The sequence below is a fragment of the Coturnix japonica genome, chromosome 2 (assembly GCF_054131305.1).
Source record: "Coturnix japonica strain WE chromosome 2, WE-NBRP24, whole genome shotgun sequence".
Classification (NCBI taxonomy): domain Eukaryota; kingdom Metazoa; phylum Chordata; class Aves; order Galliformes; family Phasianidae; genus Coturnix; species Coturnix japonica.
In genome coordinates, this window is record NC_140664.1 from 121,869,636 (window position 1) to 121,894,950 (window position 25,315).

A 25,315-nucleotide genomic window follows, 5' to 3' on the forward strand; every position below is an offset into this window, starting at 1 on the left:
GAAGACAGATTATGAAAGAGAGGTCTGAGGACTGTGGAAGAATGTTGTGGAGTCATAACTCATGAAGGTGCCTCAATATGCATCATTTATTGAAGAGGTGGCAAAATGTTACACTCATAACAACACAGAAATTAATTACCTTTCCAGCTTACTATAATTCAAAGTGTCATGCTTTTTAGCTAATGTATATTAATGTAAAGTTGTTTGTAAGCTTCTGAACAATATCTGAGTGTACCATGTCATTAGATCCAGAGGGGGGAAAAGGAATTTTCTCTCGTTATGAATTTTTACTGTGCTTTTCTTAAGCCTGACTGTCTCTGTTCTGTTTACTACGAGGTTCAGGAGTAATATTTGAAACCTGATCTGCCATGTCATCATTATTATCTACTTAAAAATCTACTTGTAGTCCTTGACCTTAGACCTTGGGTGTATTTCAGTCCATTTTTTCCTGCTATAATAGAAGTAATGTGAGCATAAAATGCTCCCAAGAGCTTATGAGAGAGATGCTGAAGGATTGTGAATGTATCAGCTGTCTGGATCGAAGTGGTGAATAACAGACAAGAACACTGTGTACCAAGCTGCATAGTTGCATCTTGTTCTGACAGAGAAATTTGGAAGTTATGCTGCCTTCCTATTCAGTAGGCATGGTTTTATTAACATGGCTAAGGGCTTAGTCGTACTTTTTGTTTAGCGCAGAATCAGTCTATCAGGGATTAAACTCTGCTAACAACACCATGTTTTTAACTTGTTCTCAACTCCATAACCATGATGTGAGTAGGAAAAGAAGAGAGAAAGAGAATTTTATATTCCTCTCCCCTCCCCTTTATGAACAGGAGGTATTCCAACAAGCTTTTCTTTGCTTTTGTCAAGAGAACTGCCGTTGGATTTTCCAGAGTGCAAGCACTGAATATCACAGGGAATCTATAGATCTGAAAAGTTTCAGGTGTTTGCATAGACCATCTCAAAAGAAAATCTCCAATGCTTTACATGTCTTCCAATTTTCTTCATGGAAATATCTTCTATTCACTGTAGTGTTCTCATCTGAAAACAGCTATTATCAGTGTTCCTGACAAAGGTGTACAAATGCCTAATGGTGTCCAGAGCTATAATTTTAAGAATCTGTTTTCTGAGTTTTCATGTACTTCCTGTAGTGGTTAAATATGGGACATGATGGAACAACCTCACTGATTTTTGCATTGAGAAACAGAGGGATAGGAAATGGTGGCTCACTGACAGGGCAGCACCATGAGACTGCTGCAGCAGTAGAGCACACAAAATTATTTCTGTGCTTCTGTACATTAAAATGGTATACTGTCTCCATTTACAAGCAGGGTAAGCTAATTAAAATTCTGGGGTGCAGGGCAAGGGAGAAAATGATTTATAGCCTTCACCATTTTATCCAAGGAATGTTGCAAAATTTCACCTTCATAGGCAGAAGGGAGGATCATTTTGTCTTGTGCCTGTGTATGCTCTAGTGAAATTGTAAATTGATGGCTCAAGACATACATGTAAGTCAAAACCTGTAATATCATGGCTCTAGATGTTTTTTAACCAAAATTAAATCCCCTGAAAAACAGCTTTTTTAATGAGCAATATTTAGGGATTTTTTTCTGCCTGCCGTCTCTTTAAAAGTCATAACTATAATAGCATTGCACTATTTGCACCAGTCCTTTCATTAGGTCATAGATTTCTTTAACATTGATTTAATCTGAACCAAAGCTTGAGACACCAATATATGGAATGTAACAGAGTAATTTTCTCCTAATGAATTGTTTCTTTGTCAAAGCACATCCCTTCTTCCTCTTGAGATACAAACTTCCAAATCCTTAATCAGCCTCTCCAATGAGTATCTGTGATGTAATCACTATGGATGAATATTTATGAAACAACATGCGTTGTATTAAACCCTAGGTACTGTGATGTAATTTCTCAGTGATTGTACAAATCATATAGGCTTATGTGGTCGCTGACCAGAAAAGACTTATTGTCTAATTGAAAATGAAGAGGATAAGAGCAGGAAAAGGTGTATAAGTGTCCAAGAAATACGAGCTGGCCAGCCACTCTCTGAGGCAATTACCCGAAGCTTTCTCTGACTAACCTTAAAAATCTTTCTAATTTCAGAGACAAAATAGTATTTCTAAAGTTGCTTATTGTGCTGTTGTGGTAGAGCAGCTGGACCCTATGTTGGTAGAGCTTGTGATAAATCTGCACGTGGTTGAAAGCCCTCATTCCTTCATTCAGTACCATAATTGCTAATTCTATCTGTCCTTAGTTTTCTCATGATATGAGCTGAAGCAGATACAAAATAATCATTCAGTTAACAGTAACTCTTTTTCCACCAACAGCTTGAATATGGTGCTATTAAATGGTGGTGTTACACAGCTGAATAGCTGATTGAATCACCTTATGCTTCCCAACCCTAGCATTTGTCTCAGCTGTGCTATGCCCATTTCTGTACAGCAGGCTCAGAGAGAAGGGGAACCACAGCTGATAGTGGGACAACAATCAGCTTTTATTGTTAGAGGGATAAGCAGGAATGTCCCATTGGCAAGGCCATTAAAATGGTCTGTGTTCTTGGTAACATGCAGGTCTGTTAGATGGAGGGAGTGGAGACGTGCACTGAAGTGGTACTGACCCCTGAGAATTCTTCTTTAAAACATTGTTAGCAGTCTTCTATGCCATGAGTATAGCATAAATCAGCACTGACACCAGTAAGAGAAAACAGTAGCTTTTGCAGTAGAATGGGAAACATTTCTTCTTGTAGATTGTCAGATAAATTGTTCATCCGTGTGCTTGGGAAGGCAGTAAAACAATGATTATAAGTCTAGATTAATAAGACCAAAGGCCTAGACTGAAAGCCTTGATTCAGGCCTGGGTCTTAATTAATTGTTCTTATTCATATACAAACAAAAAACATGAGTTCTGAACACTGGTGTGCTGTCAGTTCAGATTTTGATTTACATCAGAAGTGTTTGCATTTTCTCCAGCTGAAATATCTCTGATGACTGCTAAATATATATTAAAGATAATTATATGAGCTTTTAAGATGTGAATTTGTGTCATAATCTAAACCACTGCCTGACTGTTTCAAAGATTTAGGACTTCTGGGTTTGCCCGTTATTTTTATGCAAACCTTTAAAGCGGAGGCAGACTTTTCACTATAAGGACTTAATTTGCAGCCATATCAGCTTCCAGAGGAGTACAAATAAGCAGAGACCCCATTCTAACAGAGAGACGGATAAGCACAGTAGCAAACATGGGCAAATGTGCCCCAGCACCTTATTGAGCACTGTTTTGCTGCCTTGCGGTGGAGGTGCTTCCCATGGGAGGAGGCTCTGAGGGTGCAAGGGGAACGAGTGGATTCTTTTCTGCACCGGCTGTGAGTGGGGATGGAAGGCAATATGATGGGAAGGAGACTGGACAACTCACTACTTTTTTAATTAATTTATTATTATTATATTGTTTTTGTAATAAATTTTAATTTGTTCTGAAGTTCACATAAAATAGACAAAATATTACCAAGTGCTGTACCAGGCCATGGTTCTATTTCCAAAATGGATGTAAACATATCAGCAGTCATTGCTCTCACTCCCGGTGTCAGTAACACAAAACATAAATACTGAGAGTCTGAGCCTGAGGCATTATTTGCACAGATTCTATCGAGATGTACATCTTGTTTAAAATATTGATAATAGAGATCATGTAGGGTGGAAGGTCAGTGTGTGAGTAGCTTTTAATATGATTATAAGCAGCTGCTGCTGCTTTACTTGATTTAAAACTTTCAGAGATTATTAAAGGTGAGTTTTGTTGTTGTTGTTTTTCCCATCATGTTAAATAGATTCTGTTTTCTTAATGCTTACTACAGCCCAAGTAAGTAGGAGCATTGCCAGTTATTTCAGTAGGAGCAGGACTGACCCTATATATAGTACAGAAAAAAAGCTAGTTTATTCCCACAAAAGGGTATCACTAATTTTACTAAATAAGAATTTCCTTACAGACAGCAGCACAAAATTACTATTAACAAATTTGGGAATCTCATATATTTGTGTTGGTGTTAGTGAAAGAACAAAAAAGGACAGAATTTTATCAATCAGGTTATTTCTATGCCAAGATCTGTGTTGTTAGTATGTGCAGAACATGCTATGGATTATTAGCTGCATCCAGAAACCCAGCATTTTGAAAGCCTTTTTAAATGAAGTTTGTCTTGTTTTCCCATAAGACTTTTTCCCAGAGATGAATATATCGGGCTCTCATACTGGTGTCTTATTCTTTTTTTAGCTTCCTGAAATGACTCATATTCAGACACGGCGACCCTGGTTGATGTTTCTTCTACAGAACCTTGGATTACTACTAGGCTGGCTTTGCCTCTTACTCCTGGCTATTTATGAACAGAAAATTAAAATATAAGTTTTCTTTCGGAACTCTTGAAGTACCACTTATGACAGTGGATAGTGCCGTTCAGTTTTGTCATGTCTGCCATAGCAATATATAAATTAAGTTTTTGGGATTTTTATATCTGAACAGTAGATAACTATTTCAATTTATTAACTTATTCTTCAGACTTTGGATTTTTTTTTCTTTTCTTTTCTTTTCTTTTCTTTTTTTTTTTTTTTTTTTTTTTTTTTTTTTTTGTAAACATAAATATTTAGAAATATGCTTTATTTGTTACTGAGTTTCTCAGACCCCCATGCTCAAACTCACAGGAGATCCTGTTTGGTTTTTAATGAGACTGTTCTACTCGGATGCTCTCAGTGATTGCTACCAGTCTGATTGAAGAAAAGAATAAAGCACATTTAAATGCAATAATTAAAGTGGACTAACCATAGTTGCATAATTTGAAGCAGAAGACTTTGTTATCTCTTAGTACAAGAAATAAATGTATTTATATAAAACTAAAATGTATAACAAAACTAAAATTTTAAATTGCGTACAGCAGTCTGTTTATAGTATCTGCCTTATTTACTTTGCCAGCATAATGATCCTTGGTTGTCTTGCTAGTCCGGTGTAGCAAGTAAAAATGAAACTTTCTTGACCTAGAAATATGGCTTCTTTCCCTCAACATCCCTTCCAGCCTTCTCAAATCAAGGGAATCCTTGAACTAGATGTTGCTTTTAAGCCATCATTAATAAACACCAGTAGTATCTTCCAGCTGTGCCCGAATAGCGACTGTCTCCTTCTAACCTGAGGGCTTTTTTGGTGTAATTAGTCCTCTTGGTTCCAAGGGAATTCTGCATAAATTACAGATGACTCGTTTAATTTTGCATTGCAGAATTAACCCTGAAACAAATATAAAAATTCTGTTCTAATTCTGAGGTGCTGAGCAGCTTCCAGAAGATACCAAGCAACATTCAGCACTGTGATGTCCATTACTTACACACTATCAGTTGTAGGCCTAAGAAACCCTCCCCTGTCTAACATGTTTTAATGTGAGAATTGAAATGCATTCCTTCTCCCTGCTCTGATGAACTGTGGAAACAGGGACAGCAAGTTACAGAACAAATTTTCTTTATGCAAGTAAGTGCATCTTTTCCTTCCTTGTCTTAGTCTGCCTTGATAAAAGACTACATCATGACACTGTATGTCTGTCTCACAATGTGTTTACTTGACAGCTCCTACTGGAGGTACAACTATTCCTATATTACAGAGAAGATCAGGCCCAAATCTGGAGCACAGTCAGTTCTCAGAGAGATGTGCTACTTAATCATCAAAATCTAAAATGAAAAATACTGTGAATCTTACATAAAAGCCTTGATTCATGAGGTTGTGGGTCTCTAGTCATCATCAGGCTACCTTTGGGGAAAACACTGAAGATAATTGTAAAGGTTGCTTTTTCTGTGCCTGCAAGTTATGAGAATCTGTAGCAAATACTCCAATGCACAGCTAAGTGTATATTTACATACCTTCAAAAACCTTGTCCTAAACAATTTATCCAAAGTCACACAGGAAGTTTCTAACTGACTGGGGAAATGAACCAAGTTGTTTGAAGTCCCAGAGTAAAACGCTAACCTGTTTTATGTAGGTGTGCGAATGTTATGACTGCTTTTTATGTTGGTTTAACTTTGAAGGCTGCCTAGTCAGCTGACAAGCCTTAGCTTCTCTTTTCAAATCTTACATTTATCAGGAGTTTGTGCTTGTTTTTCAGAAGGTAAGATTTTTAAAAAGCAGTTTTCCAGTGTTACATCTGACTGTATTGGCACTGACTCAATGACCTTCAGCTGCAACAGTCAATTCAAGCAATAGCAGGACATCACTGGACGTAAGCAAAATCTATTCCTGTATCTGATGGTGCAAATGAACATTGGAAACTTTTGTTATTTCAAAAGGCAGAGCTACTGTAATTTGAACGCTTACACATGGTTAATGTTCACTACAAGTTAGAAAGGTTAGAAACATAAGCATGTTTTGGCAATTATGATATTCTGAAATTGTTTTCTATCACTAATGTGTCTGAAAAAGGGCACTTAATTTCTGCCAGTGTGTTTTTTGAAGACACATACAAGCAGAGGTTCACACTGAAAAGAATTGTGGGCATACTGTGTTCACATCTCTTTGGAAAATACCATCTTTCAACTATATATATATATATATGTGTATAAATCAGGTTTCTTGATTGCATTTAACAAGTATATTCGTACAGCTTCCACTGCACAAACAAACACACTGAACAGAATGCCTGTTTCTGCCACAAAGACTGTGTGCATCTGTGTGAGAACCATTCAGTTACGTTGTGAGGTGGTCTCAGCTCTGAATACCTGACATCTCACTATTATACAGAAGTTGGAATTCTTGTGGCACCTACGAGAGAATTTTTGTCACTATCAAAACTGGCGCCTCTGCTCTAATTCAGTATCTTTACAATTGAATACTAAAGATGGAGAAATACCAGACATAAAGCAAGACTAGACTATTTTTCATAAAGGGTACTGGAAACTATTTCTATATATCACTGAGCTAGAAAACTAAGTCAGTTTAAATCAAAGAGATCCACTTGCAGGATTCGTCTTTTTGTCAAAGCCCAAGAAAAACAATTGAAGAACATGAGTTTATGTCCTCACTGGAGAGAAGATGGTGCTAAACTATTCCTATGATGCATTCTCTTTTTGTTTGTTTTAAATTCTGTAGAGTTTATTCATACAGATTTCAAACAAGGCTCTATTTAAAGCCAGATATTTCTTTCTGTTCCTCCAAACCTAACAGCCAGAACATATTATGCCAATGTTTTCATTGAGTCAAATCCTGAGTAAGGGCTGCAGAACTTCATCACTTGCAGCCGCTAAATCATGGCTGGGTATCTTTCTAAGAGGTATGCAATTACTCAAACAGATGTTACGTGCTTGATGGAGAGATTACTTGGTTAAGTTTTACAGCCTGCTGGGCACTTCTGATTAGATAATCATAGCGTTCCCTTAAAACCCTAAAATATATCAATCTGTTGAAGCAGGATTTTTTTCTGAAAGAAGAGGGTTAGTGTTTTCTCTTTCATCTGTTCTTAGTTTTTTTTGCACTCTTATGATTAAAATAAATAAATAAATAAACAAATATCTTGATTTTCTACATATCTTGCTTTCCTACATATTTAGAAAATGGGGGATAGAAGAGAAGTTTTAGAGAAATTGTTTGTTATAGTGTCTTTTCCTGGAAGTGGTAGAAAATCTCATAAAAAATAATTCTGATTCCAAACTACAAGGGCTCAAGAGTAAAAGTGTTGACTTTGTACCTCTTGTTTTGTATATGTTACACATTACCCAGTGACTTTTAAGATAAATAGTACCTTCTTTGCAGCCAGCTATCCTAATGCTCTTAGAAAGTTTCTGGAGCTCATCTGCATGTTTTAAATACTGCCATCTTTTCCATCCCTGCATTTTATGCTTTAAACACGAAGATGGCATTTATCCAGAGAAGGAAAAAAAAGGTATTTTTTAACAAAAGAATACACAGTTAGTTTGGTATGACAATTTACCCTTAGAAAAAAATACTTGTTTCTCTTTTACCTTGCACTGAAGAAAGCTTATTATAATCATAACAATTTTTTGGCCTGCATTTAGAGACCAAAAACAGGTTTATGTCAAGCCAAGATTAAGGCTAGTAATTTGTAACAAAAGAGTGATTTGTCAGTGTTTTTAGCTTCTCTTGCTTTAGTGTAACCTGTTGTCAAGTCTTCCTTTCATCTTAAAAATTATCTGCCTTCTATTGTGATTGCAGCTGTAGGAATGTAACTACAGAAGGTACAAGCCGTAGTTACACAAAGGCTTTAATCAAAACAGAAAGTCATGGAATGTGTTTTACTAGAGCCACCTTCATTTCCTTCCTCCAAAGGAGCAAAAAACCCATGTGCAGAGCCACTGCTGTGGATCATGAGTATGAGCCTTCATCTTTTTATGTCTCTGATAAGAGAGCCTGCACAGTGGGAGATGTGGCATAGCAGCCCAAAGCCAATGCTAAGCTCCTTGGTGTGGGGGTAGGACACAGAGGGCTAGTTGCTTCCTGTGTGGAGGTGGATGACAGGAGGCTGTGAGGGCCAGGTAGCTACAGAGCTTTCCCTGAGTGGCCTGCCTCCTTCTCCCATGTACTTCAGACCAGCACTTTAATGGCTGCAGTGCAAGGATGAAAGGTTTTATAGCTACAGTGTCCCAGGCGGTTCATGTTGTCTTGGTTTTGGAGATCAGGAATATCATGAAAGTGATTTGGCTGATGACTCCAAGAGTTCAGGCTCCTGCCACGCACCCCCACAGCACCCCAGCAGTTAAGATGACCCACAGAAACGTCACTTCTCTTCATAGGAATCTCCCATGGTGTCCTCATTAACAAAGGAGAAGGCTCCAAGTCAGGACTGGTGTGCAGACCTTGCCCCATCTTCATGGTACACCCATGCACACACAAATGAGGCACTGTGTGGCAGTCCCTCCTTCCCAGAGTCTCAGGTCTGATGCTGCCATTGAGTGCTAAACATGGGACTACCTAGCAAAACAAGTCTGCCTAGCAACCAACTACATGTTGGTCCAAAATAGCACTGACCAAACAGTAATCTTGTATGATATGTGTCAAAATTTTTGTCCTATTGAAGCTGACTTGGCTACTCTTCTTCATCCTTCTCCTAAGGCTGAGCAGAAACTTGCCTGCATTACCCCATGACAGAGAAACATAGGTTTAAGGGATTGGACTAGTTACTTATTGTGGTATATCCCAGTCTTAATTTAAGACCAGTACAATTTCTGCACTCTTTGTGTGTCTGCTAATGTTTTGATGAAGGCACCAGGGCAAGGTCTTTGCTGGTCTGCTGGGTACATGATGCGTGAGCAAAACCATATCCTTGGCCTAGCAATGGTTTCAGAGTATCCCAGATGTCTCTGCCCTTGTATGTCAGACATGGCATCCACTGTCACAAAAAATCATTGACTTGTCTGGCAAGGACTTCCTAGAATCTGCCCTATCACCTGCTTTTCTGTGCTACACAAATATAACCCATATATCAGTCTTATAACAGAACTCATTCTCATTCTTTGTCATCCATGCTGATGAATAGTTGTCCAACACTGGAGCAATATATTGCAACTGCTTGTGACTTCTGAAGTTCAGAATGGGCAACGCAGCATTGGAAAGTTCACTAAGAATCACAGAAATTGAGATTACTACCATGGTATCAACAATTCGATTCTTCTCATTTGAGAGACTGTGCTATGAGTACCAGGCACAAACACAAGTTGTTTAGTATCCACTCTGAATTGTTTTGATGTAGTCCTGGTGGTCTTGGGTGGTTTTGTTCCTACCATCTGGTACTCTGTCCTGCTTTCAGTACTTCAAAAGTCATCTACATATTTCTGTGTAAGTGTTTAGTCTTGAGCAGGAACAAACCAATATTCCAGCTACTGTTCCAATCCAAAAAATGATGAGAATTTCATTTGTAAAATATGCACACAGAAGTAATCTATATATATGGTAGAGTAATTCAGCAGTAAATGGCTGTAATGAACAGAAAAATCAGGAAAGCAGAACTGGACAGTATGCATCTGGTCATTTAATGTGCTCAGGTCAGTAAAGCAGCATTCAGAAAACTCGACATCCACAGCTGACCTAAAGCCATGCATGCTATTTGTTTGCCAAGTGTTATTCACACAGGGAATATTAGAACAATTTTGTCATTCTGTAGGAGCTCATTGATGACCATTTCTAATGGAACTTAAATAAGGCTTTAGAAGGAAAGATGCAATGGAAAATAAGGCTTCTTTTATTTGGTTAAGAAATGAATACAAGTGGCTATACACTTTAAAATGCATAATGATTCATCACCCTGCACAAATGCAAAGCATCTCCTTTTCCACTTGGAGACAAACATGGCAAAATAGATACATACCAGAAAAGTCAGAACAAGGAAATGACCAAGGAAGAAGTTCTTGTAAGTGATAGGGCAAATGCCAGCAGAAACAGTATATGTGTAAAGCTAATCAGCTTCTCCTCACTATGGTTCATTCTCCTTGGCAAACATAAAACCCAGCATGTTAGTGGAAAATGTCACGTCTAAGAAGTAGAGTTTCAACACTGGAAATAATCGTTTAAATATTATAAAACAGATGACTTTTAATAACTCTTAAACTTGATATATGCATTAAAAATATGATCCATATGTTCATAGCCACATATTTTGGAAAATACATATTCATAGTTGATGAAACCAGTATAATTTTATCTGCAGAATTTCAATTCCATCTCAAGTAATAAGAAAGAAACAAATCTTATGAAAGCATATTCTAACATTTCCCACTACCAGGAAACTTACTTTTTAATTTGGCTTGCAGTGCTTGCAATTAGCAAGAATATGCCATTTTTCTAGACAACAGAGCAGTCTGTCTGGCATAGTGTTGTGTGGCATTATTAGGGAGTACTAAGAAAACAAGACTGTTGAAAAGTCTTTTCTAGCGTATAATATTCTAATATGCCATAAAAATTCTTAAGCCTGATGGCATTTAATTAACCTTCCATCTTCAACACTGATTCTGCTTTATAGAGCTATGTTTTTTAGAAATAATTCCAACACACTTCACTGAAAAGCAGTAGCTTTTTCTTTCTTTCCTTTTCTTTCCTAGCCCTCAGTTCCCCAGCATAAGCTCTGCTATGTGTTAAATCTCAGTATTGGTGGACAAAACCTAATTTGTTAGAAGATCCTTTTCCGGATAGTTCACAATTATATTGTATGTAAGACCATGGGCTTTATTCTGGGGAAGGAAAACTAGAGCATGAGCAGTTCATACCCACTTTTTTTTTTTTTTTTTTTTTTTTTTAATCAGGAAACACTCAAGATTTCTGTGCACAGAAAGCATATGAAAACACGGAAGAAAAATAAAACAAATGTAAATGACTTTGCAGATAGCAGCGTTGGTATTCAGCACACAGTCTTCAACAGAATGCACGTGATCAGATCTCCTGCACTTCTTCTTTAAAGCCATTGCTTCCCAGCTGACACATTTTAGCTAACACCGGGTGTGTTCCTAATCTTCAGTTATTCTTCAGCATAACATTTGCTAACCACTTTCACTTTTACAGTATACTAGCATTACACACGAAGCCAGAGGAAGACAGTTACTAATAATGGATAGTCATCTGATTCGGGGAATATAAACTGCAAGTTGTTGATGATCTGAACTAAATACTAATGAACCAAAAATACACTCTTGAAGCTTACAGTTCAAGTATGAATGTAAACCATAGCTTTAACAAGGGTCTGGTTTGAGTCTCTCATATTTGAAATATTTCATCTCTCCCTCTTTCTGCAGAATTCACAATGTAAAACATATGCCAGATGCAAGAGAGTAGGAACAAATCTACAGGTCTCTATCTTACATATGATTTACTTTTCTGCGCATTAAAGATGGCTATTTGAATAGCAAAAAGTCCCTTCTTCTTCTGCACTTATCTGTGTCCTGTTTATGTCAGGAAAGACAAGATTTGCCAGGGAATATTTAAGCCTGTTCCCCAGCAGTCAGAATTAGTGGCCCACATGGTGGGAAACATGAAGTATTGGCAGAAGAGACATCTGCGTTCACTGTATATGATGTGTTTGTAAACTAGCTTCAGATTCGTTCTTTGCTTTCTAATTCTTTTAATCAGTGAAAATTACTAAGAATTATAGTATGTAAAACCACTTCTGAATTCTCAGGTCAGTTTTTACTCATGAAATGTTATTAAAAAAGATAATTTCTGATTTGTACTGTATTAAAAATAAAAACAAATATAGGCTTTTTCATGTCTTTATAACAACATAAAAATCCCACAAGTCTGCACGGGGCCTCTATTGCTGTGATCTACATGATAAGGAGATCATCTGAAATATAGTTGACAACTAGCATGGTTTCTCAAGTACTGAAGTTCCTAGGCAGTAAGCTTGATGAAAAACACATTGCATGTTCATTTATCTCCTATGTCTACTTAAAATTTAAGATATAAACATCTCTCCTATGAACATACTCAACAAACCTATATCTGGTTTGCATCCTTCAGTCACTGCAATGACATTTCTTTAGCTAATAAATTGTGGAACTGATTTTTAGCAAAATAGAAACAAACACAATTTGTTAAGATTAACGTGATCTTATAATACCCTTCCAATAAGTTTAATACTGTGATTCTATTGCTTTCTGGTGACAGATACACTGGTGCAGATGGAAGGAAGGAAGGAAGGAAGGAAGGAAGGAAGGAAGGAAGGAAGGAAGGAAGGAAGGAAGGAAGGAAGGAAGGAAGGAAGGAAGGAAGGAAGGAAGGAAGGAAGGAAGGAAGGAAGGAAGGAAGGAAGGAAGGAAGGAAGGAAGGAAGGAAGGAAGGAAGGAAGGAAGGAAGGAAGGAAGGAAGGAAGGAAGGAAGGAAGGAAGGAAGGAAGGAAGGAAGGAAGGAAGGAAGGAAGGAAGGAAGGAAGGAAGGAAGGAAGGAAGGAAGGAAGGAAGGAAGGAAGGAAGGAAGGAAGGAAGGAAGGAAGGAAGGAAGGAAGGAAGGAAGGAAGGAAGGAAGGAAGGAAGGAAGGAAGGAAGGGGAAACAAAGGAGTTGAAAATAAACTTCTAAATGACACAGCAACTGCCTGTTTAATAGCTCTATTTTAGCTCTATGAAAATTAAATAAGAAAAAAACAAAACCCCATGCAATGAATGAGAAATGTGATGCTTGATATCACTGTGACTACTAAGTAGTTATCATAAGCTATATCATAGTGGTTTTGGCAGTAAATCACTTCTCTTTACCTCTGTCTGTTGTCTATACCCTCATACACTTTTACCAGAGCTGCTCTATATTGCTACAGGCTCTAGAAAGGGAAGGAAAAGAGGTGAAATGAACTGCAGTCAATTCACCCATTCTAACACTCCCAGCCTGTCCACATCTCTGCAAATTATCACAGCTTATGGTGTACAAAGCACATTAGAGCCAAAGATTTTTGTGTTTAGAAGTTTAAACAAGTGAGCATTTTCTGATAAATGAAACCAAAAATGTGCAAATTCTGTGTGCTACCTATCATTTCCAGCCATTTCTCTTTCTACCAAAGCTACACAAAGTAGAGAACAAACCAAAAATCACATCATTAATAACCTTATTTGACACCCTGAAATTCAGAGAAAAACATCCTATTCTTAAAAGTTAACAGTTTAATTGCTATCAATAAGCTTCTTCAGCTTCCTGCACTGCACAGTTCTGACTGTTCTGTGAGCTTTCCATGCTTTTGTTAATCCCCAAATGTGCCCATCAGATAAAGTTCTCTATTTGGATAGCACTTCTTTTCTTTCCAAAGTTGTTCATAACGCTGGAACATAAGCTTAAAAATGCCTAGTTGCTAAGAAGTCTCTTTATCTGAGAGAATGTATCCTCAGTTAAAGCGATAGATCCCTACAATTCAGAGATTGCCTTGAGGAAAACTAGGAAGAAATTCGAGTTGAACATGAGTGATAAACTACAGTACTAAACCTAATGTAGCACAAAGTTGAACTCAATGCATTTTAATCGTTTAATTTAGTTTAACACACACTATATAAATCACATACCTTTAGAACAGTTTTCAAAGTGCCTGGTTTGTTTCTGTAACAGTTTCAGGCCTGACTCCTACGTAGAGTCTCTGTAGTTCATCTGCATAAAGCAATTCTGGACTCCAGAGAGTCATTTCAGCAGCAGTACCAGCTGACAGACATCAGGGCTCCCCTGGTGTCCCCCAGAGGCCAAAATATAAGACGAGAAATCTCTACCCACTTGAGAGAACTGGTATAGTGTGATAACATGAAGAGCTGTGATTCCTTGTGAAGACCTGCAGACATTTTTGGGCATAATGAAAGCAGGATTTTTTGCCTTTTTTAGTATTTCAGCAGAGCAGGAGATAACAAGCAGTCAGATAAAATTTGGGACATGAGAATACTATAAGGTATTTAACAGGTTAGACTAAATATAAGAAAATGGCTTTTCAACAGGTAACAGCTTTTCTATCTCTAGAATTTGCTGGCAGTGACTCGTTTACCTCCATGAGCTGCAGAAGAAAATGTAATTGGTTTGCAGCCCACTAGCTATGACAGACCGTATCTGTCACAGATGACCTTGACCAGCAGTTCTCTGTGAGGGCAGTAATTGGAATATTACTCCTCTATCTAGCTGAGTCTTTTCAGAAGGCATGTTAAAGTTTAGTTATCTGTAACTGGTGAATTTATTTGAGAGAGATACTGGGGAGCAGACTGATTAATAGGTCATTTGTTCATGCAGCATTTGTATTGTTTGAAAAGGAAACTACAAAAAATCACTGTAGTTCACCCTGGTGTTTGAAGCTTTAACAGCAAACTGAGTTTCAACAGACAACTCTCAAACACCACCTTCCTACTCAGGAAATTTCTCTTAAAGGAAACTGAAATTACCTCAACTCCATTGCAACGTTACAACATTCAAACTAAAGCTTCATTTTACAAACTTTATTTTAAAAATAGGAAAAAAATAATAATTTGAAAAAAAGCCTAAAAAGGAGCATGCTGCCTAAGCACCATAGCAAGATCTAGCTGTTGTTGGAACTCTGGTGAGGATTAGTGCTGTTCTGATGCTGTTATTAAGTAAGTGCTCTTATTTTAGACACCAAGGAGAAAACATTAAGTGAATTTAGATAGCTCTCACTTTATGAGGCATTCTTCTTAGCTGAGTGGTATATCTCAGTTAACCTCATAATTATAGACACAGCAAAAGGAAAAGATGTTGCTTTGCTTAGTACTAAAAATTATGAGATCAATAAAGCATAAGATAATTTTAAAAATGAATTTTTGCCTCCTTCTAAATATCTGTCAGTTTGTATATTTATCCTTTAGCAATAGAAATGGAATTCTTTATTTCTTGCTATGAGATCTCAGCATTTATGATAGTAAATGTAGTTATCTACTCAACATTTCTTCTGTAAAAGCCAAACTGAAGTAGTTTAACAGATAAGTGAAGTTTACAAATGTGCATTTTTATACTATTTCAGTTAATTCTAGTACTTTGGTCATATACTTTCTCAAAGGTCGGTCAGGTGACTACAACCAGTTAGCACTTCACAGAAGTGCTATGAGTTGAATTGGGGAATATTCAGTCAGTTTATTGCAGCAACTCTGTTGTCCTTTTTCCAAAATGTTCAGCATTTCTCTACCCTTAGAAAGCTCTTTTGTTCACCTTATGCCTATGATATGGTTGTTGTAAAATGAGATAAAATCTCCTCCGTGTGCTATAAACAGCTGTAGAATTGTGAGTAATTCTAAGGTAATGCTTCAATAATATTTAAATTCCTTACAAGTATAGCAAAGGATTTTTTTTAATGCAAAATCTTTAAAATGACCTTTCCATGACAAAGTGTAACTCTAACCTTTCTCATGAGCGGTAATCAGGTTTAGCCTAAAAATCACTGATTTCACCCTGATTTCATCATGGAATTTTTCACGTATTTTTTCCTGACTTGTATTACATATAGGGAATAGAAATTAGAAGCTAACTCTACTGCTTCTACAGAGGAACCAGTTTTTGTTTCTTAAATGGTGTAATTTCTTCTGGATCAGATGCATATTACTCATAAATTCACAGCAAACAATATTTGAAATCATAAATCATGTGAAAACACTAATGTGTTTGTGAAGTGACCCCTACAAGTATTCTGCATGCTTGGTCTCAGAACACACGTATGGTTTGAAAAAAATTTAGAGCTAATGAAAGTGGTAGTAAATGGATTCTTAGGAATCCTGTATCCTTCATGCTAACCATTTATTTATGGTGTGGGCCAGATCCAAGATAGAAAAAAAAAAAATTAATAGCTGTTTTCTGGCAGCAGAGCTTACTCCATTATTATACACTGGATATCACAACAAAGAAGGACAGCTCCTATTTGGGATCTCCCAGTGAACTGACAAGGCGTTTGGCTGTCATCCCTAGAAATTTTGGATATACAAAGCCAGGCTTTGCAATAAATATTTACATTTGTTTGTTTGTTTGTTTGTTTAACACATAAAGAGTTATGACAAGACCAAATGTGAAAAAAGCTTTAAATCTTCAAAAACATTGAAGTAATATTTTGTTTTTCTCATTGAAAACATTCATTTCTTTTAACTGTAATTGTGCTTCTCATTTGGGAATTCCCCGCAAGATCAAATTGTCTGAGGCTTTTAAGATAATGGAAGAGAAAATTTGGAAGCTGCTGTGGCAAATGGGTTATTATCCTGTGAATTTGTTTTCTACTAAGATTTCATAGAGGTTCAGAATCTTAGGGGATATTTCAAATATCTTCAATAAGGCAACTTTTTAAGGGAATACCAATATGTATCAGATTAGATCTTAATTGTGGGATGGGTATTTTAAATAATGGCTGGTACAAAATCTTGAAAAGAGTTTTCTTTACTTTTTTTACAACCAGGTCAGGTAGGTACGGTTCTGATACTTTACTGCCCCAGGCTTCAGTTTTCCACCGGTTCTGATTGTGCAGGGTAGTTGTGGAAGGGTGGGAATGAATTAAATGTATTTCTCACGCTTCTTGATTTTAAGCCAAATGCTGGCTCTTTAGTATTAGCGTTTGACATTATTACATCCATGTAGAAAAACTATGTAGACTCAATATCCTAACATGTTTTCTAAGCTACAGTGCAAAAAGGGTTATCTAATAGCTGACAATGTCAACTAGCTGAAGAACAATAGCTCTAGCAGTATTAGGGAAATGTACAAAAGCACCTTAACGTTATGGCAATTTTAATACAGATTTTTCTGTCTAATCACTTGTACAGCTTAGAGCACGCTTTAACAATCTGATCTCCCCTATGGAGTGATTTATCTGGCAATGCTCAGAGAACCTGACCTAATTTCAGCAACCCTTCTCGCACTCACGCTAATATGAAATGTGACAAGAGCACTTAAAAACTATTCTTGATAAAATCTCAGGGGCAAAAGGTGATTTGTGTCTGTATCCTATCTCATTACCCCAGTAGGCAGCTAGACAAACAGAGCTGTCTTAGCTGGAATCTAAGTGACTCATCACTTTAAAGCCAATTACAATGCTAACATATCTAAAGTATGCATTCTATAGTAGTTTGAAGCATTTCTTATGGCCTGTTAAGGAGATGACTGTTTAGAAGTATGATTCAATATTTATATCAGTAATATTTTCCTTCTCTCTTAAAGATTCATGATAAACATTCCAAAATAGTTCACCCATATAAGATATAGAAAAGATTTGACAAGAGTAATTGCTTTTTCTAAACATCTGTTGAAATACTTAGAACTTGCACGGTTTCTGTCTCAATTCAGAGCTCTCCTACAAGAGTTTATCACTTCAAAGCACTCGTTATCTCAACTGGATATTGTTCAATTAGTCCATTCGTATAGGTGTAGTTATTTCAGGACAGCTGAAGTCATGGAAATCTTTTTTTTTTTTTAATTGTTATTTTTGTTTGTTTGTTTCTTTGTTTATACTGGTCTTCTCAATACGATGCCCTTTATTAAGCTTGATTTGAGTTTATGCTAAAAAAAAATACTGCCATATGTCTATACCTTGCCTAAGGTTATTTCTATACCTTATAAAGCATGGTGGGACTGTTCATCAGTAGCAGCTAGAAATGCTACTACTGGTAATATGAGCATGATTGTTACAAGTCTCTCAGGACCTTATTTGCTCACAAATAACAGTACTGAAATGTTATTTTTGAAACTGTTAATGTATGCAGTGATTTTTACATTCACACATGTGAGCATTGTGCTCTTAGAAGTGTGTTCACAGCATCATGGTTAGTGTCTGAGAAACTACCATGATTGTTACAACCATTTGGTCTTAAAATGACCATGATGTACATTCTATAAGGCTCTGATAATAAAACCCCAAGGATGATGTGAAGTAATAATACAAATTAAAATTGAAAAAATTACCAGAACAAAAAGGCATGGAACAATGTGGAAAAACATGGAGCAGTAGAGAAACTGCTGCTTTGATGAAAAGCTAGGAACCATCACTGAGCAAGGTTCAGGATTTTAACTTCAAGATAGTGATCAGAGTCATTAGGCAGCAGATTATACTTTCATCCTATAAGGCCTCTTTCAGTGAATGATGGCTTCAGTGGCTATTGGATCAAACAGAACTTCAAACACAAGGTATTCGATTGAGTTGCACTCAGTACATCAAAGTTGTGGTTATGAATAAGCAGCTGTCAATTACATTTCATACTCTGAAACAGATAATCATATTTAATGTATCGGTGAACCTAAATCTTTAACTCTGCTCCCCTTGTATCTAAACTCCTTCCATCATACCTGTCATCAAAGCGTGGGGTTTTTTATCATTTTGACTTTTTTCTAAGTGGGATATATAGCTTTATGTTTTCATTTCATAGTTCTTGCTGTTAAAGCAAGACTCCTGGCATATGCATGCTCTTTCACTAGAGTGAAAGGGAATTAGTCATATCGGCCAACATTTAAAAATCCTTCCAAACTAAGATTAATTGCCAGATGTTCCAGGAACTTTATCATCATTCCGGTCAAGTCCTGATGTCCTTGCTTTGTGGTATATGCGGTAGTTGCTTTTTTGGCACAGTATATCATTTCCTAGACAGCTTCAAGGGCTGTAGTTAGATGAACTGATTTTGCTTTTTTAGGCTTTGCGCATTTTTTAGGCTGTGGGAAATGTGAGAAGTCTGTATGATTTCCCTTGATTATGGTGAAATCTGAGAGTACCACCACAAGAGTCTGATATGTTTTTGCTCTAAAAGTATGTAGACAAGTGCTAAACATATATGCATGTGAGACTCACTCACAATATCCAGAGAAAAGATTGCAACAAGAATCCCTTCCCATTCATGAAATCCTCTATTTACCCTAGGGTATTTTGGCCTCATAGTTTCCACGTATGTAGTCACAGCCAGAAGGAGAAATCTCTAAGCAACTCCTCCTGAAAACAAGAAGGACGATAAGCAGCAGAAATGTTTGAGGTACCTTATACCCACCAGCCAGGGATGACACAGACTGCAGCCATAAATCAGAACTGGTTTTAAAATAGCTGGTCAGATTCAGACAGAAGAAGCATGCTTGCAGCAGGACAGAGCGCAGTCCCTGCCAGCCACCTGAACACTACTGGTTTCGGGAGGATTTACAGCATGCTGCTTTTTCTAGCCCAGTCCCTCTCCTGCTTACAGTATAAGCTTCCGGTGCCCGAGAAGGCTCTGGGAGATACACTCACTCACCCACCAAACCATCTCACCACAGGAGAGATGCTGTTCTACAGCAGACTTTCATTTCCCCTCGGTGTCATAAATCTTTATGGATCAGCAGTGGTGTTTCAAAATCGTTTTGAAGTGGGGGAGAAGGTGATGAGATAATTTGGATTTTGCTCTCAGCAAAGCCACAGAATGACAAATATTTAACAATTTATGGTGGGGTTTTTTTATTGTTTTTTTGCTAGAAATATGAAGATGATATCCATCTGCAGATGTAATTTACTCACAACGTCTTTTGGCATTTGTACAAAGAGAAAAAAATTAACAGATTATGGAGAACTGCAGTTTCAGACTGACAAATGTACAAAGAAATTTCAAAGATCATATGGCCCTTGTTCCAGTAACAAACAATGAAGTGGACTGATGGTACATATGCAGCAGTCCTGTCTCATGGATTTGATGTTTAGGAAGAGTTACGGTGCTGCTAAGGTACAGGTGAAATGGGACAACCTAGAGGAGTGCACAGATTGTCAGACTGGGGTTGGTTCAAGTGTTAGATGTGATTTTTCTGCTGCTACCCTGGACAGTTAAGTAAAAACTAAAACTGTTTGGAAAATGTGTTCTACAAAAAACAATAATTTCCCATCTAACTTCAGTACTGTATGGGTTACTGGTTATTTTTTTTTATATATCTAGCAAAGATGATGTTACCTTTACAATCATTTTCCTTTATCTTTTTTTTTTTTTCAAACTACAACTTGGATCACAGACATCTGAATCTGAGCCAAAGGCTACAGGTGGCTCATATTGTATGCTTTTGTCAATAAGGTTGTTCAGTCATATACAGACTTTCTTCCTTTTTCTCTCTTTCTCTCTTTCTCTCTTTCTTTCTTTCTTTCTTTCTTTCTTTCTTTCTTTCTTTCTTTCTTTCTTTCTTTCTTTCTTTCTTTCTTTCTTTCTTTCTTTCTTTCTTTCTTTATTTTTCTTTCTTTCTTTTCTTTCTCCTCTCCTCTCCTCTTCTCTCCTCTCCTCTCCTCTCCTCTCCTCTCCTCTCCTCTCCTCTCCTCTCCTCTCCTCTCCTCTCCTCTCCTCTCCTCTCCTCTCCTCTCCTCTCCTCTCCTCTCCTCTCCTCTCCTCTCCTCTCCTCTCCTCTCCTCTCCTCTCCTCTCCTCTCCTCTCCTCTCCTCTCCTCTCCTCTCCTCTCCTCTCCTCTCCTCTCCTCTCCTCTCCTCTCCTCTCTCTTTTTCTTCTCTCTTTTTTGTATAAATGATAAACACAATGATCAAGTAATTCCATTTAATTATTCTGAAGAGGTTTGAATCCAGATATTTGGGTGATGATGATAGTTTAGTATCTTAAATTTTTTTGCTGCTTAACATGAAAGATTGTTTTTGTAATAAACTGATCCTTTGCACTTGTTGCATATGGCTCCCAGTTTGATATTTAATTTTGAATGTAATGCAATGTTGCCTCTAACATCCTGTGCTCTGAAAATCCAATCAGTATTCCATATGATACCACTGTATCTATTCCCTTTCTTTATTCTTATATACTTTGTTTACTGAAGCATATCCTTAGGGAAGATATGGAAAAGTTAGTGAATACTCTATGTTCCTTTCTTTCTATGTTTCCTTGGTTTGCAATACATCATTTTACTTCTTGGACAAATAGTTTTTAAGAGTGTTTTTTTGGAAAACAAATTATTTTTCAAACATTTTACATTTAGGAAGATGGTGCTTGAATGCTACATTTAAAAGTAATCTGTGTTTTTAACGTTTGTGTCACTCATCGGTGAAAATATACATGTGCATAGACTAGTCATGTAATTACTGTGCTGACAGAGCTTTGGTTTCTATTTTAAGGATGTCTTGGTTTCTATTCAGATATCTGTTTTATCACCCAAAACACACAAAGGGACATTTTTAGGCATCTAATATCAGCTCTGCTTACCCCTTGCATTCTCAGTACTTTTTGTCTCATTTTTCTGCTTGGATGGGCTTTTTTTTTTTTATTATTTGATTTGACAATAGGAGAGATTTCCTCTAAAAGATGCCATGTAATAACTATACAATTTAAGATAATTCTAAAATATAAAGTCTGATCTAAAATTGGGTCATGCACATAAAGTGTAATCCAAAGTGAACTGAGATTCTACAGTACTAAAGAGCAAACCTGAAAAGCCCTCCTGGGGTGCCAGGTGGTCTCAGAGGCACTAAAATCAATGAACACTGTATTTTTATTTAGAGTTGTACTTACGAGCAGACTAGCTGACTTTGCTCCTTAGTAAACACTACTAAGAGTACATCTGCTGTCTTTGACTCTCAGGAGGCTTCCTGTAACTATCACTATTGTTTCTTCTGCAAACAAGACTCATTGGGAACAGAGATGAGGGGAGACCAACTACTAGTTCTTAATTTAATGGTTGAATATTCGAAGAATATGTGAAAATCCTAATATTTAGGTCCTGTTGTGAAAGACATTTAATTTATTCACTGTCTGTTTTGGTTAAAACGCAGGAATGGGTTCACCTTAGAAGAATTTAACTGTTCTATGCTCCTGTTTCCTGATGTCTAAGTTGCAATTCAACTGACTTTTTATGATGCTATTTCTAATCAGTGTTTACAAAGATTTGCAGATGGTTTCTTGAAAAAAAGACTGCATTTAAATCAGTGCAAGATAATTAGAAACAACAGACATTCAGTGTAATGAAAGCATTAAATGTACTGGAAGACTTACTCTCAACGTGAGATACTTGAATCTTGAAGATGATTTGCACTTTCTAACTGAGGCATGGTAGTAAATGTAGAAGACTGGTGAATTTTATTGCAACGCAGGAAGTAGCTAATGAAGAGATTAGAAAATGAAGAGAATATACATAAACACTATACTGGCCTGTGGTAAACAAAACTTTACTGATGTTGCAAACCACACCATGAGCTCTAATTAAATAGTTTAAAGACTGTTATTGCACAATAGCAAGTGTACAATCAAAGGAATACAGAGCAGAGATTCACATACATAGTGAACTGAGGAGCAATGTGGAGTAGCACACATTTTGACAACAACACTTTATGAAAAACACTTTTGAGCAGCACATAGTGTTCTGGTTTTGAAGTCTCTGAGCAACAGGAATGTGAGATCTTCTGCATGATCTTCCCTGACATTTTGATGTACACTCTTTACATTGCTTTAGAGTAAGAAATGTTAGTAAGAGCCCTTATCACAACTTCAAACTTGTTTATTTAGGAAAAGAAAAAAGAAAATAATATATCTTTATACATTCGATCATAAAAGTTTTTATTAAGTGATTTTAGTTTACACCAGTGACTGAATAGAGGCTGCAGTAAAAAACAAACCTTGCTTCAGAAGGAGCCATGAAGCAAATAAAGATGCAGTGGCTGTATGGGTGACCATCCTGTGCTTTAGGACATTCCTGACTCAATCAAATTGGTGGCCAAATGGCCTCTTTACCGGTTTGAGAACTATTGCACTCAACATAAGAGTGAGAATGAAAAATTAATATTGGTTAAAATTAGCATATTGGATTTGAAACAGCAGGAGTTCAGAAGCTGATTCATGAACAATAGGTTGGCTGCAAACAGCTAAAATTTCTACCCGTATTATCTCACTGTGTTTACTGTCATTGTTTCCTTTATTCTGGGTGACATATATAGCAAAACTGAATTAAATGGTTTTGTTCCTGGTCAAAACATGTGGGAGAGAATTTTCTCAAAGCAAACAACCTCACGGTGGACTAAACTGCAAACCACTTAGCAATTAATCATACGGTTAACACTGATAAGTTGTTAAGACCTTGACTGTATAACTCACCAATGTATTATTTTGTTTTTTGGAGACTTTAAAATGTGGTGGTGTTTTTTTTTCATGCGTGTTTGATCTATTCAAAATGTTTTGTGTTAGCCTGTCGAAAGGAAAACATGTTTTGCTGTGTGTTGAATAGTAGATGAGCGTTTGGAAGATTTCAAAATATTTATTTCAGTAAATGTTTAATTAGTTTGTATAAAGTGCTTTCGAATACTCTCATGAAGGAATAATTGTGTTACTGTTTACGAGCCATAGTGAAGTATTCTCAACAGAAGAGAGAAAACGTGTTGTCTGGAATTCTGGTATCCAGTTAAAAAGTAGTGTATAGCACCACGTAACTCTTTAACTCTGAGGCTAATGAAACTAACAATATAAGCAATATACAGGACTTCTTTTGGTGCTAATTTATATACGGCTTGTTCACAAATCAGGAATACTAAAACGGGAGAAATGCCCAGTGCCCAAGTAACAGGTAAACATGAACTCCTCTCTTTTTGATGCTTCTGTCTTCGGGTGGACATGAATATTTTCACTGCAGTCAGTGGGACTGTTAGCAAAGGGTGGGCTTCAGGACTGCATCCAGACAAGCTTTTCATAGCCAGCAGAATATTTTGAGTACTCCCCACATTTGTTTAGCCAACTCTCATTCCCAGAAAATGCAAAATCATGTAAGCCTTCTGAGAGAGGGCTCAGCTAGGAAGCCAGTAAAGTTAAAGATTTATTTGGGAAATATCATATGACTTTATCAACCTTCAGATAAGCATTTCACGTCACTCTAAAACTAGGTGAATCTAATGTAACACCAGTGTCAAGCATTGCTTAAGGAAGCTATTTTATAAAGAAGTCTGACTAGTTTTGGGGGTCTTTAATATATCCATCTTGCTGGAACTACATTAGGAGAAAATAGAGACATCAATAATAGAGTTTCTCTCCTTTTGTGGGCCTGACAGTGATTCATTCACTCATGGGGAAATATAGATAAATGTGCATTACTATCAAAGCTGCAAGAATTGATTTAACACCATTAATTTTTGTTGTAGAGTAGTAGCAGCTTCAAATTTGAAAAGTTAAAGTTCATTTACAGATTGTTTTTTAATGTTGGTTCTGCTTAATATGATACTCAAAACTACTTTTTCTTTGGCTCCTTATAGAGAACCAATCTATACCCGCTAGTCTAGCAATAAAATGACTGATGTTCTTGATCTTATAGCAATTCCTATTTCAGGACTTTTATTATTGGGAAGGCAATTTTTAAGGCTGTTCTCATTATCACTGTCCAAATTGTGTTTCTCGACCTGCTGTGCAGCAGTGGGAACAGCAGTACTCCCTATGCCCCCTGTGCAGAGTGAGAGTCGCAGCTGCAGTATGTTGCCATGGAGCTAGCGCAGGCCGCATAGGGCCTTGGTCTTGTCTCAAGTTAGTTCTTTTGTTATTTTTAGGGACCTTTAAGATAATCCAGTTCCAACCTCCTGCTACAGGCAGGGAGACCTCCCTCTATTCCACACTGCTCACAGTCCCGTCCAGCCTGGCCTTGAATGCCCTCAGGGAGGGGGCAGTTACCTCTCTGGGCAATCTGTTCTAGTGTCTCACCACTCTCACACTAAATTATTCCTTCCTAATATCTAGTTTAAATTTTCCAGTTTAAAGCCACTTCCCTTCATGTTCTCTCTACATGCCCTTCACAAAAAGTCACCCTCAACCACACTGGGCCATGGGCACAGCAGAATTTTCTAAGGGATGCAAGTAAAAACAAACATGAACAGATTTCCTAATAAAGAATTATTTTAAGCAAAATGAAAGGTTCATTTTGGTATTGTATGCTTTGTCAGAACACTCT

The 25,315-nt window shown here is 37.0% G+C and overlaps 1 protein-coding gene and 1 long non-coding RNA gene across 8 annotated transcripts in view; one reads left to right on the forward strand and one right to left on the reverse strand.

Annotated features, from left to right (window-relative positions):
• SLC39A12 (solute carrier family 39 member 12) overlaps positions 1 to 5,040 on the forward strand; it is a 34,208-nt gene extending 29,168 nt beyond the window's left edge. For all 7 annotated transcript variants that reach the window (XM_085538666.1, XM_015853509.3, XM_015853512.3 and 4 more), the window contains one exon: positions 4,279 to 5,040. In XM_085538666.1, the coding sequence (XP_085394792.1) occupies positions 4,279 to 4,407 (129 nt within the window). In that variant the 3' untranslated portion in view covers positions 4,408 to 5,040. The remainder of the gene's footprint in view (positions 1 to 4,278) is intronic.
• LOC107309057 (uncharacterized) overlaps positions 1 to 25,315 on the reverse strand; it is a 46,049-nt gene that overhangs the window by 15,239 nt on the left and 5,495 nt on the right. The window lies entirely within an intron of this gene.